The 13969-nt window shown below is 40.6% G+C and overlaps 1 protein-coding gene across 1 annotated transcript in view; it reads right to left on the bottom strand.

Annotated features, from left to right (window-relative positions):
- PTPRG (protein tyrosine phosphatase receptor type G) overlaps positions 1–13969 on the bottom strand; it is a 413639-nt gene that overhangs the window by 181748 nt on the left and 217922 nt on the right. The window contains exons 3-4 of the mRNA XM_042799608.1: positions 10188–10367; positions 4966–5114 (exon numbers count right to left, since the gene is read on the bottom strand). Of these exons, the coding sequence (XP_042655542.1) occupies positions 4966–5114; positions 10188–10367 (329 nt within the window). The remainder of the gene's footprint in view (positions 1–4965; positions 5115–10187; positions 10368–13969) is intronic.

Raw genomic sequence — 13969 nt, 5'->3', positions numbered from 1 at the left:
ATAAAGTGTGCACAAATCTAAACAGACTTACAAACTCACCAAGAGTAAAGCGAAAGGACAGAAAAGGCCCCAATTCTAACATTAAAAACTAGGTATCCTGTGCCATCCACAGGTGGGCGAAAGGCTGGACATATACCGTACATGACTCCAGGTGTGTTAGAAAGACTTAACATTCAGGATAAAATAAAAAACATTAATTAGTCTCAGATTATTCCCTTTAGTAAAGGATTTTGTGCACTGAATACCACATGTTTCTTCTGCATTAATGACATTGTCGTCTGCCTGTGATAACATAAAACATTAGAATTTAAGTGACATAATAAGAGGTAGGATAGCACACTGATAAATTTTACCAAGGATATCTGAGCATTCAAATCAGAGCAACTAGCTGTAAGTCTAGACCATGCTGAAGTTACCATGCATATTTCAAAGGGAAAAGGAAAAAAATCAAAGAAGTAACAAGAACAAAGACACCATTAGAACCTGGAAAGTCTTCTAAGAAACACACTTAAAGAAGAGCAAGAATTGTTAATGCAAATGATTGTTTTGTAATAATAATTTAGTAAAATGAATCTATCAACATAATGTAAAAGCTTGTTAATCAACATGAAAGGGTGTTAGCTCAATTTTCTGCTGGGATGGTTTGAGGTTTTTTGACATTTTTTTTTTTTTTGATGAAGAAGAACTTGAGAGCTCCCAAAACATGCATGTTGGCACTTGTAGGTACAAAATCACATTGCTATTTCAGAAGCCAAGTTTATGTTGTTATTACCAATTTGGCCTAGAGAGTGCAAGTTTGTTCATGTAAGATTAAAGGGATGAGGTCTCTATGGCATATTGCAGTATGGTCCTTGGAATAAGATTCTCATTTACTAAATAAATTACTGTATATTACTGTATAATGGTGTTCACATTATAACTGACAATTAGCACCATTAAAGAGAAAGCTCATAAACAGCCAAAGCTCACATCAAATTAACACAGTCATGATTAAAATCACTCTTCTGATTTCTGCTCTTCACAGAAATAATCAGCATTTTGCATAAAAATGAGTATGAAGCAGCTCAAAAATCACAGTTATGCTGGGACGGTGGTACTGAACGCTGCCGACACAGCGTTGCCACGTCAGCTGTTCTCTTGCCTATGAAATACTAAGGGCCGGGTTTCCCTCCTAGCAGGCAGCCCGCACAGCGCAGGCAGAGCTGGTAACCGCTGCAGTGACACTGGAGATTAAAGCGCTGCAATTACTCCTCTTGGCTCTAATGAAGGGAACCTGGGTTCTCTCCTGGCCTGAGGGAAGCTCATCTTCTTTAATTTTGTCACTCCACCATTTAAATGGTTTCTAGCATTTGCATGTTCATTTATACCGCTTCGACTTCAGAAAGAAAAAGAAAAACTTGAGTAATTATAGTGGAGAAAAACAATAACAAAATACAAAGGAGTCAGCAATTCATTAAAATTTAGAGAACGCAATGTTAAAAACTTTTCCTAACTTAAAGGAAAAAGGAGAGAGACTTTTTCAAAGCTGGCTTAGAGCCCATGTCCTCATTAGGATTTGCGCTCTACTTGTACAGCAATACGCTAATGGTATCGCTTTAATCTTCAGCATCACAGCACTAGTTCCTGGCCTCACCCAGATGATGGGGTTAAAATGGCAAGAAGGAAGAAAAAGGAAGCTTCAGGCCAATGCTGACCAGACCTGGTATCAAACTGGAACCTGGTTGTCGATAGAAGTTTGAAGCGCATGGACATCTCAGTTCATGAATGCTGCTTCAGAGACAGCCAGGCTCATAGCGGCTTCATAAGGATCAAGTATCACCAAGGAAAATCTAATCAACAAATAAGCAATCCAGATCACATAATGAAAGAATACCATTATATATGCCATGGTTTGAAAAGGAATCACAATATGCTACATATGCATAAAAGTACTGCAAGATAATAGGCCTTTGATCCAACATGCCTTTAAAGCAGGAAACAAAAGGGTGTTCTCATATATCTTACCAACTAATCTAACATATAAATCACAAAAAAATATGATCCAGATGGGCTTCAATGAAGGAAACCAATTAACGTAGACAGCCTTACCATCTGACACATTAGTTGTAATAATAAAAACCAAACAACATGGTCAAATAATAATGCTTTGTATTATATCTGACATTTCTAATTAGTTTCTGCATCCTCTTCAAGAAAAAAGACTAACAGCAAGCACTTTGTTTCTCAGAGGAAAAAACATCTACACTTCATGTGCGCAGAGCATAGTCTATGGATGAAGCTGATCTATCTGCATTCCCTTGGGATGTGCTTTGGAACTAATGGGTTTTGCATAGTCCACATCTGGTTGCACAATTAGACTCGGAAGATGTTTCCTTCCAGTTGCACTGACACTGTAACTGCTGCAGACCTGGAATGCCAATATGTGCACGCTCCTTATAAGCTTCACCTACATCCATGGGTTCAGAATAATCAGAAAGATTTGGGCTTTGCTTTCTGTACAATAGGATTTTGTTTTTTCGTTTCTACAACCCTCCTAGAAATGCCACTTCTCAAATGAAGTACCGTATTTCTGGCACAGACCTCCCAGCATCAGGCAATTAGGGTTGCATCAGACAGTTGCAAGCTCAACTACAATTAGCATTACAAATTAAAAGCTCCACCATGCATACATGTACAGTTACTGTTTGAGATGTCTAATCCCAACTATGAGGACTACTTTTGCATGTATTGACAAAGACTGTTTCGCTACCTCAGACCTACTGGACCCTTCAAAATCCACCCATGAAAATCCTTTTCAGCACATGACTGAAATTTGGAATTTTGGGTAGGAGGTAGCTAGTGTCACAACAGGGAAAGGCTTGGTTTGGAAACTGCTCTTCCTTTACAAAATAGTAGTGGAAAGGCTGTGGGAATTCTGCTAATGCCATCATACCTAGAAAGGCCAGAGAACAAAGGTTCATGTCACTGCAACGAATACAAATCACTTGGAAAATTATACTTTCATTATTAGGATTAACACTAAACCTATCTGATACAGCAATTTATTTTGCACAACATTCATAAACAACTGACCTAAATTCTGAAAGGCAGTCTCCTTTTTGTAGGAAAAATTAGCATTCCAACCAATTAAAAAGAAAATGAAGAATATTGAAATCAAAGGAAAACTATTTCTTAGGAATTTGTTTTTTTCCAAAGTAAAATAGCTGCCATTCATCAAGCCAGCATCCAATAGCCTTGGTATCATAAGAAAGGGTTTGTGAAGTGGAAATACTATTTCTGACACAAACAAAAAAGCCCAGGCTCCTTTACCATCTCCTGTCCCTGAAATTTCAAAAAAGGAGTTGACTGGCTCTATAGGCTTCCTGAGTGCTCCTTCAGTTGCCCAGAAATAGGTTTACAAATATCAATATTGCCAACTGAGACAGACAGGTCAGTATGTCAATCATACACTGGTTTGGGTTAGAAGGGACCTTAAACTCATCCAGTTGCAACCCCCCTGCCATGGGCAGGGCCCCCTTCCCCCAGCCCAGGGGGCTCCCAGCCCCGTCCAACCTGTCCTTGAACCTTCCAGGGAGGGGGCAGCCACAGCTGCTCTGGGCACCCTGGGCCAGTGTCTCACTGCCCTCACAGGGGAGAATTTCTTCCTTATATCTAATCTAAATCTGCCATCTCTCCGTTTAAAATTGTTACCCCTCGTCTTATCCCTACAGCCCCTGATAAAGCGTTCCTCCCCACCTTTCCTGTAGCCCCCTTTAAGCACTGGAAGGCCACTATAAGGTCTCCCTGGAGCCTTCTCTTCTGTAGGCTGAACACCCCCAACTCTCTCAGCCTAGCCTTGTACAGGAGGTGCTCCAGGCCCTTGACCATCTTCATGGACTCCTCTGGACCTGTTCAAGCAGGTCCGTGTGCTTTTTATGTTGGCGGTCCCAGAGTTGGACCCAGTACTCCAGGTGGGGTCTCATGAGAGCAGAGCTGAGGGGGAGAAACACCTGCCTTGACCTGCTGGCCACACTTCTCTTGATGCAGCCCAGGACATGGTTGGCTTTCTGGGCTGCGAGGGCACATTGCTGGCTGATAACATCTGGTTTATCTCACCATGCAAAACCTTGAATATAGAGTGAAAAGTATCAACAAACTCTACTGACACAGAAAACATCGCACCAACAACAGAGGGACCTAGGACTCTCAGCCACAAGCCGAGACCCAACCGCACCAGGCTCCGCAGCAGCTCGTGGCACCAGGACCCTCCCTGCTACCTCCAGGCAGGTCCTCGCGGCCAGCTGCAGGCAGACACCCAGCCCCATGCCCTGAACACAGCCGCGTTCGCAGGGTGCTGAGCCTGAGCCAGCACCTGGAGCTCCCGCTGCGGCACAGCACCCTGCTCCCTTAGCTGGGCGGCTGCGGGACCGGGGCTAGCTCGGGCCCAGCTGGCTCCTGCACAGGCAGAGTGAACACACAGCTGCTTGCACAGATCTGGGTAGACACCCTGTTCGTACAAGGCAAGGGACCACAGCTGAACACAGGCAGAGAGGGGGCTGTTCGTGTGCAAGGAGGCAATACCGATGAAAGACAGTGGTCTCGGCACGACAGCTCCCAAACCGCTGCTATTTGTTTGTAAGCATCATGGGAAAGAAAAGATTTGGATGACAACAAGGTCATTTTGCGGATATTTGCAAGGAGATCCTCACGCACATGAAAAGCTTTTGGGAGAAAGGGGAAAAGTGGCTGTTCGCAACTTAACCCATGGGACGTGAGAGCTGGCAATGCTAGCAAAGCGGAGCTCAGAGCTGACATTGCAAAAGCACATAAGAGATGATAGATAGAGTGCTGCGAGGGCCGGAAGGGCCTTGAAAGTGATATGTTCACTGAAGGAAACATTGCCCTATTTCACAGTCGTTTCAAACTACAGCAATACATTCTGATTTTATTTTTTTCAGGAACATAAGCACATGTCTTTCCACTCACCTCAACGGGGAACCTCTTGCCATTGATGCTGTGCTCAGAGCCAGCTGATCCGTTGCTTTGACCCCAGTGAAACTCCACTTTCTCTGCCTTGAATCTGCCCGGCAACCCGGCGCCACTGACAAAATAATCGTCCTTCAGCAGGATAGCAACTGCACACACAGAACAAGTAGAAAGACATTCTTAGCACGGTTATTCTGAAGCGTTTACAGTTTTTGCTCATTGTGTTAGAATACTTCTTCTAATGCAAGTAGAATGTCAGGTCATCATTTTCCTCTTTACAGAGACTGGTTAAAAAAAAAAAAAGTCTACAAGTAATGCTGGCTAATTGTGGAAGTGATTATGAAGTTACATAGACTACAGAAAATCCCGAAGTCCACATTTCTCAAGGACTTTCTGCCCTCCTTATTAGACTTTGATTAAAATTTAAATGAAAAACTCCATGAAAACCTGTCTAATGTGGTTCCGTAGAGTAATGGCTGACCACGTTCCTTGGCCTTACAAATCACTGAAGGTCTATAGGTCACAGGTTAGGAAAAGAATGGATCCTCTGTTTGTTGGATTTCCTCTATTTTGTTGGCGGGGGGAGCCCCCTGTGCCCTGTCCCACCTCTACTATGGGACACAGTGGATACTTCCCTTGGCATCCCTGCTCCTCCTTTCTGTAAACTGGGGAGAGTGACAATAATGTTTTTGAGACCCACTCATGAGATATCCTCCATAAGAACTGGATTTTAATATAGTAATTCTGACATTATTATTATGTGATTCAGTAAGGGTCAAAAGGATCTCCTTTGTATTTTCTTTTCATTTCCAAAAGCCTTTGTATTTTATGTAATAATAAAAGCTGTAGGCCCAAATAGAGGGCAAAATCATATGGTGGAAGCTAGTGAATGTTATAGGGGAGGTCTATGGTCCAACCAAGAACTGAATCCAGCTTTCAAAAAATTCCTGTCTGCTGCTCTCACTACAAGATCACTTACCTTTCCAACACCTCCCATTTTTAATACACGATTCCTAAAAATCACTCCCTACAAAATCCTTTCCTCTCATCTCTTGCAAAACTGTTGCTCAAAAACAGAACTAAAATTAGAATTTTGTTCTTGTAAAAGTCATTGCAGACCACTGCTTGCTGTGCCCAGAATCCTGTGATTAAAGTTTTTGGATTGGTTGTTCAGATTTTTTTTTTTTTTTTTTTTTTTTTTAATGGGAATAGCATAACCCACAAGGATTTCTCTGTGTTCTCAAGCCAACTGTGTCATCACAATGGGAACATTAATATAAATCCAATTTTATTATGTAAGAGGGAGGATTTTATTCACTTCTAAAAAACCCAAAAAGCTAGTTGTGAAATAAAAGTTATTCCTTTGCTGGTGAATCAGTGGTAGGCTTCGCTGCAGGCTAGGCTTTCTGCCACACCAGGGCTGCCCTCCTGTGAGTACAGACAGTTGGCTGCAGCAACCTCACCTCAGGTGCAACTGTACAATTTAGACACATCTCAACTTCAAATTCTTTATGCTAAAACCATCTAAATGTTAAATTGCATGAGATGTTCAGATGTTCCTAAATTGTGCCAGGGATATCATGGGGCTATTTTCTTCCATGATTTCTGGTTCTTTCGGCACTCCCTTTATATCAAAGCATTTGTGTAGGATGACGGGTGGTGCAGGACTGGCTGTAGGATACTGACTGTGTCAGCCAGGGTACTACTGGTGGTCACTGTCTTCTTACACTATATCTGTGAAACATAAGTGACTGAAAGCACCACTGCTCTCTTTCTCCTTTAAAAAATTCTCAATGATCTTAGCAGTATTTTAAATACTGAAAATCTCACTCAACTGGTTATAAATTCCATAGATAAAATTGTAGGAAATGAGGAATACAGGAAAGCAGATTCATGTGCATCTGTTAAAAACCTCTGTGGGGATTCAGTTGCATCTAATAAATATTTGATAGTTCCTAAATCATTTATGGCTCTGTCAGGGGTCATTTTACTTGTTTTAGATGAATAATTAAAAGGATAATTAGGAGGATGTACAATCTGAAATGTTCATCTAATTGTTCATTTTACAGTATTTCTTACACTGCTGAGCTGTATGACACATGTTCCCATCACCTTCCTATCTTAGCAGCATCCCCTTATTGCCAGTGATTTGGGGGCTTCCCTCCTTTCTATGTAATCTCTAGTTTTCAGGACTGGAATAACCAAACATCATCTTATGGGGCTTTTGGAGCCACTGCTCCTATCCAATGATTTCTGCAGAGTGCACAGCAAGGAATCAACCCTCAAATCCCACTAGTATGAAATACTATGTAATTGAGATTACAAAACCAAAGGAGGTGGTGCACAGTCACCAGGATTGCAATTGCATAACACCATTTGCAGGATCACGGCCAGAGCTGTATGCCCATTACCCGTGTGAGAGCAAAAATAATCTTGGATACAAAGCAGCGCTTCCCCTGTCTAAGCAGAGCAGCTCTGATTGTTAGGACCAGCCCCAGTGCTGCACATCATGTAGGAAAACTACTTAACAAAAACACATCTCTGGCAGAAACTTTAGTAGGTTCTTCTAAGTGGAAGGAGTTTTCAGAAGTTCTCAGTGACCTGAAAAGCAGTGAAGTGGCAATGTCTGTGTAATGCTGGAGATGGTACTGCTCCCACAGGTGCTCTTCTCATGGGGCAGGTTGGGCTCAAAGAAGCCTCATCAGCCTCAGGCCTGGCTGACACCAGCTAACGCTTAATTAAAAGGTGGCACAAATGAAAACAGCTAATGCAAATACAACTATGAAACGTGCTTATGTGATCTTCACCACTTGGGAACCAGCTACTCTGGTGATGAAATCAAACCCACATTAGTGCCTTTGCCAGTGAAATCACACACAAAAGTATTTTTAGTCGAGACAGGGGCTTAATGAATCCATTTCCATTTTCTGAATGAAATGCTGTTTTCTGTACATTGTCTGCCCTTTACCTGATATGGAAGGGGTGGGGGGGGAAACAAGAAAGAGCACAACAAATCTAAAGAGCAATAACCTCTTTACCTTTTAACATTTCAGAGCATAAAAATAACTAATTGTTCTATCCCTAAAAAGAATTTACTAGGTCCAATAAACAACAACAATAACCCAACTAACACATTTCCTGCCAGTTAATGAGCGTCAAGGTTAAGGGCCTTTGGCTTTCCCTCAGACCCCTGTCTCTTTTAACCAGTCATTAATTGCTGAGAAATGCCCTCTACATCCGTCACCATTGCTTAAACAGATATTTAGTTTACTGTCTCTGTCAGTCTGCAACATGAAGGTCTCATGTGGCCATCTGCTCCAAGACTCTGCTGCCAAAATGCATCGCAATTTATGGCACAGCCTGCCTCTATGTTCTACCCACAAGCCAAAACAACCTACTTGGTTTGCTGCTCTACCACTTATCACCTTAAAAATTAATCCCAGGCAAGTTTCTTCAAAAAGTCAGAAAACCAAGAAAAGGAACAGGACTTGATAAAATAAGGGAGGAGTTAAGAGCTCAGCAGAAGAAATCAAGGATGACAGCAAGGCAAAAAGAGTCTTCATGTTACCAGTAAAAGGCCGTAAGTTACCAAGAAAAGTGACAGTTACTGTTGCTCTGTGAAGCAATAACTTGTCAGCAAAAATCCATACCCCAATGGGTGAGGAAATCAAATATAGCAGCGGTGCTAAAATCACCCAGCAGAGAAGACTGAAGATACAGCTTTCATTGCCAACTGCACGGAGACTGGAAAATTTGCTGGCACGTTTTGGTTCAACATGGTTTCCTATTATATGTATAGCAATATGCTTCTATTACACATAGAGTATAGCATTAGCATGTTTCTTAGAAGAATAGCACCATGACTTTTTTTGTGGTATTTCTAATTACATTTATTGCTGGTTACTAAAAACACCCCTACGTGACCAAAAGGGCAGGACGCATAACATGAATAGATTAATTAAGCATCAAATTTCCATAGCATTCAACCTTGCCTGAACCCCATGTTGCTGCAGAGGGCAATAAAGTCGGGATTTCAAAGCAAACAGGAGCAGTTCTTCGTAAAGCTGGAAAAAACCCTCAGTAATGCATCAAAAACCCAAGCTATGCTTGATGGTGGTTTGTGTTAACTGGATTTTTTTTTTTTTTGTGGTGAAAGAAAACAGGATCACAGCCTGCCACTCCATCTCATCTGAGGGGCAATAACTCTCAACTCCTGCTAAGATCCTGAATTGCTGGAACTGGATCCGAAGCACTTGCTGGACTCCAGGTTGCGGCTCAGACCCAAAGTCCCCTGGAAGCAACGGGTGTACCTGAGGTCATGCTGTGTGCACAGCTGTGTTGCAAACTCGCAGAGCAGGTACATGCCCCGGGTTTTGCTTGCAGACCTCTGGCTAGGGACACGTTACATAAAGCACTATAGAGATGCATGTCGAATGTTAATAAAGATAAAAACATACTTCCAATAAATAAAATTGAATTAATTAGTGGTTTAATCCAATTCTCTAAAAATATTTGACCTTGTCATATGAAGAGGGTGACCTTATAATTTCTGCTTTTTACATTTTTAGAATTAAAGAGTAATCAAATGCATGCGGCTTTGCATATAAATCAACCTTGACCCTCCAGTGAACTGTTTTGGTAAAAATAAGCAGTACTCTGACTGTTCTTTTCTCTAAAACCCAGAACAGACAGTGCAGAAGAGGATTCAGTTCAGTAAAGAACACAGTGCTATAATCATATCAGAAACACATTAATAAGCCCCCACTACTCTGAGCAGTTATTGCTCTTTCTTCTCTAAAACCTTCCAATTTCTAAGACTTCCCCTTTCCTTTCCCCTGAGCCTTGCATCTCAGCATTCTTTTGGATTAGATATTATAGCCTCCCAAAGCTGATAATTCAAGGTTACACCTTGAAACTCTTATACAGTCTTTTATTCCGAGGAACAACTGACTACCAAGAGAATTATTTTATACTGAGAACCTAACAAAAATTCCCTTTAAAAAATCCCCTTAAAATCAATCTGCAGAACTAGTTTTGAACAGAATGCAGAGGCAGAGATAGGTGGCTGCTGCTAGAAAATCATATTTAAAAAAAAAAAAAAAAAAAAAAAAAGGCAGCAAAACCCAAACAACAGAACAATGAAAAAAGGAGGAGGGTGGAACATGGCTCGAATTTTTAATTGACTGTAGGCAGACATTAGAGACAAACAGAAAAGAACATACCAGTTTTTCCTGTGTTTTTCATCCAAGTCTTGTTTGAAGATTCATTGTCAAAACCATCAAGCTGCAGTTCTTGATACTCATCTCCAACATGGGCCTGATGGTCTATGATGTCTATGGGAGACTGGTGAGACCCTCCACACTTCTCGCTGGAAGTAACCCAGTGCTCAGGACCATAGGTACCTGTTAAAAAATACCAATGCCAATTAACATTCCAGTGCCTCAACAGTTCTAGATAACTCTTAAATAAGAGGATGAAGCACTTAAGCTCCCCAGGTGGCTCCACTGTAGTTACAATTCTCATGTTTGAAAGAGGTTACGACTTGTAAACTTATGAAGAGATTGAAATCCATTAGCTTTGTGCAGTACTCCAACTTTGCCTCTAGCAGTAATGAACAACGGCCTTTTTTTTAAAATTACTATTCCATAAAACTATCTGCAATTCCCAAGTTCCCCTTGTGCATATGTTATCAATTAGCATGGTGTTACAGGAACTTTCCTAGAGCTTCAGTCTTAATATATTACTATATAGTTTACCTTTTCACATGAGACAAATAATGTAACAGCTACACATTAACTCGTGTTTGTGCAATACTCTGCTTAGATAATATGATCTTTATTAACGATCTCATTTCTTTTGGAGGTTTTGAAGCCAGAATTTTGAAAAAAACAACAGAGCAAAAAAGAATATTAATCTAGATGGAGGAAGTAAAGAGGACAATGAGCTGTCAGGAAAATACTATTACTTTCTTTTGTTGCTCTTCTTACATGAGTTTTCTGTTTTCCTTATTAGCACAGTCTGTTCTCACCTGATGTAAACTACCCTCTCAAAACAAGTTAATCCAAATATTAGCAGTAGATGAGAAGCTCCAAGGATTGATGGTCAGTATCTTGCATACATGGCTGTACCTGGGCACATCAGAGCCATCCATATTATATAACCGCTAGCCAAAAGCGGCTACAGAGACAAATACTGTCACCTCTGTTCCCCTCCACACCCATCTACTCTCTTTTTTTATTTAAAATAAATTGCAGGGAGTATTTTAAGTTCTGGAAAGCAATATAGGCTTCTGTGTTTTGTGAGCCCATCACCAGCCACATTCCAAGGTCAGTAAGAGCATGCTACAGCTGTGAAGAGAAATGACACCAGCAGCCTCTGTCCCCAGCATGTCAGGGTTCTCATAGGCCCAACGTAATGCTTTAAAGTATTTTTTAGTAGTTTAAGATCCTAGCTGTTATCACAGCTGTTCACCCAACTCACAAGGCACAGGAAAAGTGCATCCTGCTCCTGTTCTGGAGCTCTCATCAGCTCCAGTTACTTTTTGGCATATTACTGAGTCCTCAACCCCTAAATTGATTAACTAAAATTTGTGACAAGATTGCACCAGCACTGCTGCTGGGAGAAGAAAAGCAGCAGTGTCTTACAGTGTGGCGGTGGAGCTGCAAGAGGTAGTATCATCAACCACCAGTAAATCTGCCAGAGGTTGTCTGCCACAGCCCTAACTCACCCTGACCATTCTGCAAGGTTCTCCAGCACGAACAGTCAATAAAAATAATACATAAAAATAAAAGGTTTCAGGCAAAGACCTTGTCATCCCCACCATATACCAACTCTAGATGCACTATAACACCAGAGACCCTCAGAAGCACACGCAGGAGGATCTCCAGTGAATTTCAAATTTTTCTTATGACCTCCCTTCCCCAACTCTTAAATTGTATTAATGGAGGCTAAAAGATTATCTTCCTATGAGTGCAAACAGTGGTTTAAGCTCCTGAAATAACAGCACAGAGTTCTTGGAAAGCACTTTTCGCTCACAATTCTTGAAGTGCTTTACAACAGGGATCAGCAACATTATTCTCATGTAAAGACAAGGAAATTGATGGCCTGAGAAGGGAAGCAATTTGCCCAAGCTCATCTACCACAACCAAGTTACAACCCAGAGCTGAACTCTGCTCTCCTGAGACCTCTGATGTCATACCTGTACCATACCTCCAAACTACATAGTCAGCATGTCTGTTCGATACGCAGACAGCAGTAAATGATGCACCAATATGCATTTATTACCCCTGCATCTGAGAAGTGTATGTAAATTCAATTAGTGTCATCCAAACCCAGCAGTTGTGAAGGCCAGTTTCTTTGGCCCCTGGGTTTTAATCTGTCTAGTTGCAAAATGCATTCTTCCTATCTTCCCGTGGGCTAATGCAGGACACTTAATCAATAGCAAGATTTCGTGCTATACTCATTGCACACAAATGCTGTATGGTAACCAAAACAACATGAAGAAAGTGTTTTACTTTTATTACAATTAGGCAAAATCACAATATCCTTTAAAAATCATTTACATCGTCTGCCCAGGTTAAAAATCAGTTTCATTTATCTCATGGTTCAACTTGTATTGTCAGCAAAAGCCACTTAAAGTTAATTTCCCAATGTACCACAAGCAAGGAAAACAGAATTATTAAAAATCCTACCTGGGGAAAACCAAACGTGTTCAACTAAACCACAGATATTTTTCCTGAATCAGGATGCTCTTAGTAATTGGTTTGCAGTGAATTAATTGGCAATTCAGATTTACTTTTCATATAACCTTGCATTTACTCCATGAAATTTGGGAATTTGCTTTAAAATGTAGTACTACACATAATCATCAAACCTGCCAGCTCTCACTTTTTGGCTTTGTTATAAACATGGGGTGAGCTTTTCAAAAGCACTCTGCTCACAGAGGCTATCGCAGTGGTTTCAGCTGTGCATTCAAAAGGAGCTGTGCACTCAAATTTTTCTTTTTTAAGTATTTTGGTGTCAATGGGGAGATTTTTTTTTTTTTTTGAGTACGCAGATTTATTTTAACAGGAAGAGTAAGGTTCCTTCTATGCATCTTGTCACAATGACCTTTAAAAAAAAAAAAAAAGAAAAAAAGTATAGCCAGCTCTCAACAAATTTGCAGTGAAAACTATCTTGTCAAAATGAATAAAATAAGCTATAAGGGTAAACAAACAAACCACCGTGCTGAATTAAAACCTCAAGTGAGACTTAGGTACCTGGACTGACTCTGACTGAAATATAGTTTTTCATAGATCTTTAAAGGTTTGTATAACTTTGTATCATTTTAAGAATCATTAATGAAATCTGCTTTTTTAAAAATTAATTTAGCTTGTTTGGATTAATTGAATAGCAATACTTCTCTTTCTACAAATACAGTAGCTTCACTTGCTTCTAAATCTACAATTTACAAAAAAAACCCTAGCAGTATGTGCTCTCTTCATGTCATGGTATTCGTTTTCATGCATAAAATGTTTCCGGACTGGTGCTGAATTATTAAAGAAAAATCTAATGCAATGAAACTCTCTCAGCAATTCAAAACCCCAACTTAGTGCTGGTGCTATGACTCCAAATCCTGACATCCCAAATTACAGTCATAAGGCTAAGCTCTGATTTAGAGGTTCAAGACCTGGTAGTTAAAATCAGCACAGAATTTTATAAACGCCTAGGTTTTCCATTAATTTCTTTCAGAAGTTTTTGATATGCAAATTATTACATGCAATATGACCCACACCATTATGGCAGCAATTCTAGACAGAAATAGAGGCCATGACCCCAACATCTCTGTTCCCAGCAGCACAGGATTGGGGCCATCCCAGCTTTAACAATTAGTGTGAAAAGGTGAAGGTGGGCTAGGGGGTGAGAAGAAAAAAATTCTTTTTGAGTTTGAGACCAAAGTAAATAAATTATATCCCCTACCCAGAGAAAATAAGCTCAACAACCTATAAAATGTAATCAAGAATAG

Source organism: Tyto alba, unplaced genomic scaffold, assembly GCF_018691265.1.
Source record: "Tyto alba isolate M040663 unplaced genomic scaffold, T.alba_DEE_v4.0 Super-Scaffold_3, whole genome shotgun sequence".
In the NCBI taxonomy this organism is placed as follows: domain Eukaryota; kingdom Metazoa; phylum Chordata; class Aves; order Strigiformes; family Tytonidae; genus Tyto; species Tyto alba.
Note: the sequence above shows the minus strand (reverse complement) of the source record. Positions and strands in the feature narration are given on the sequence as shown.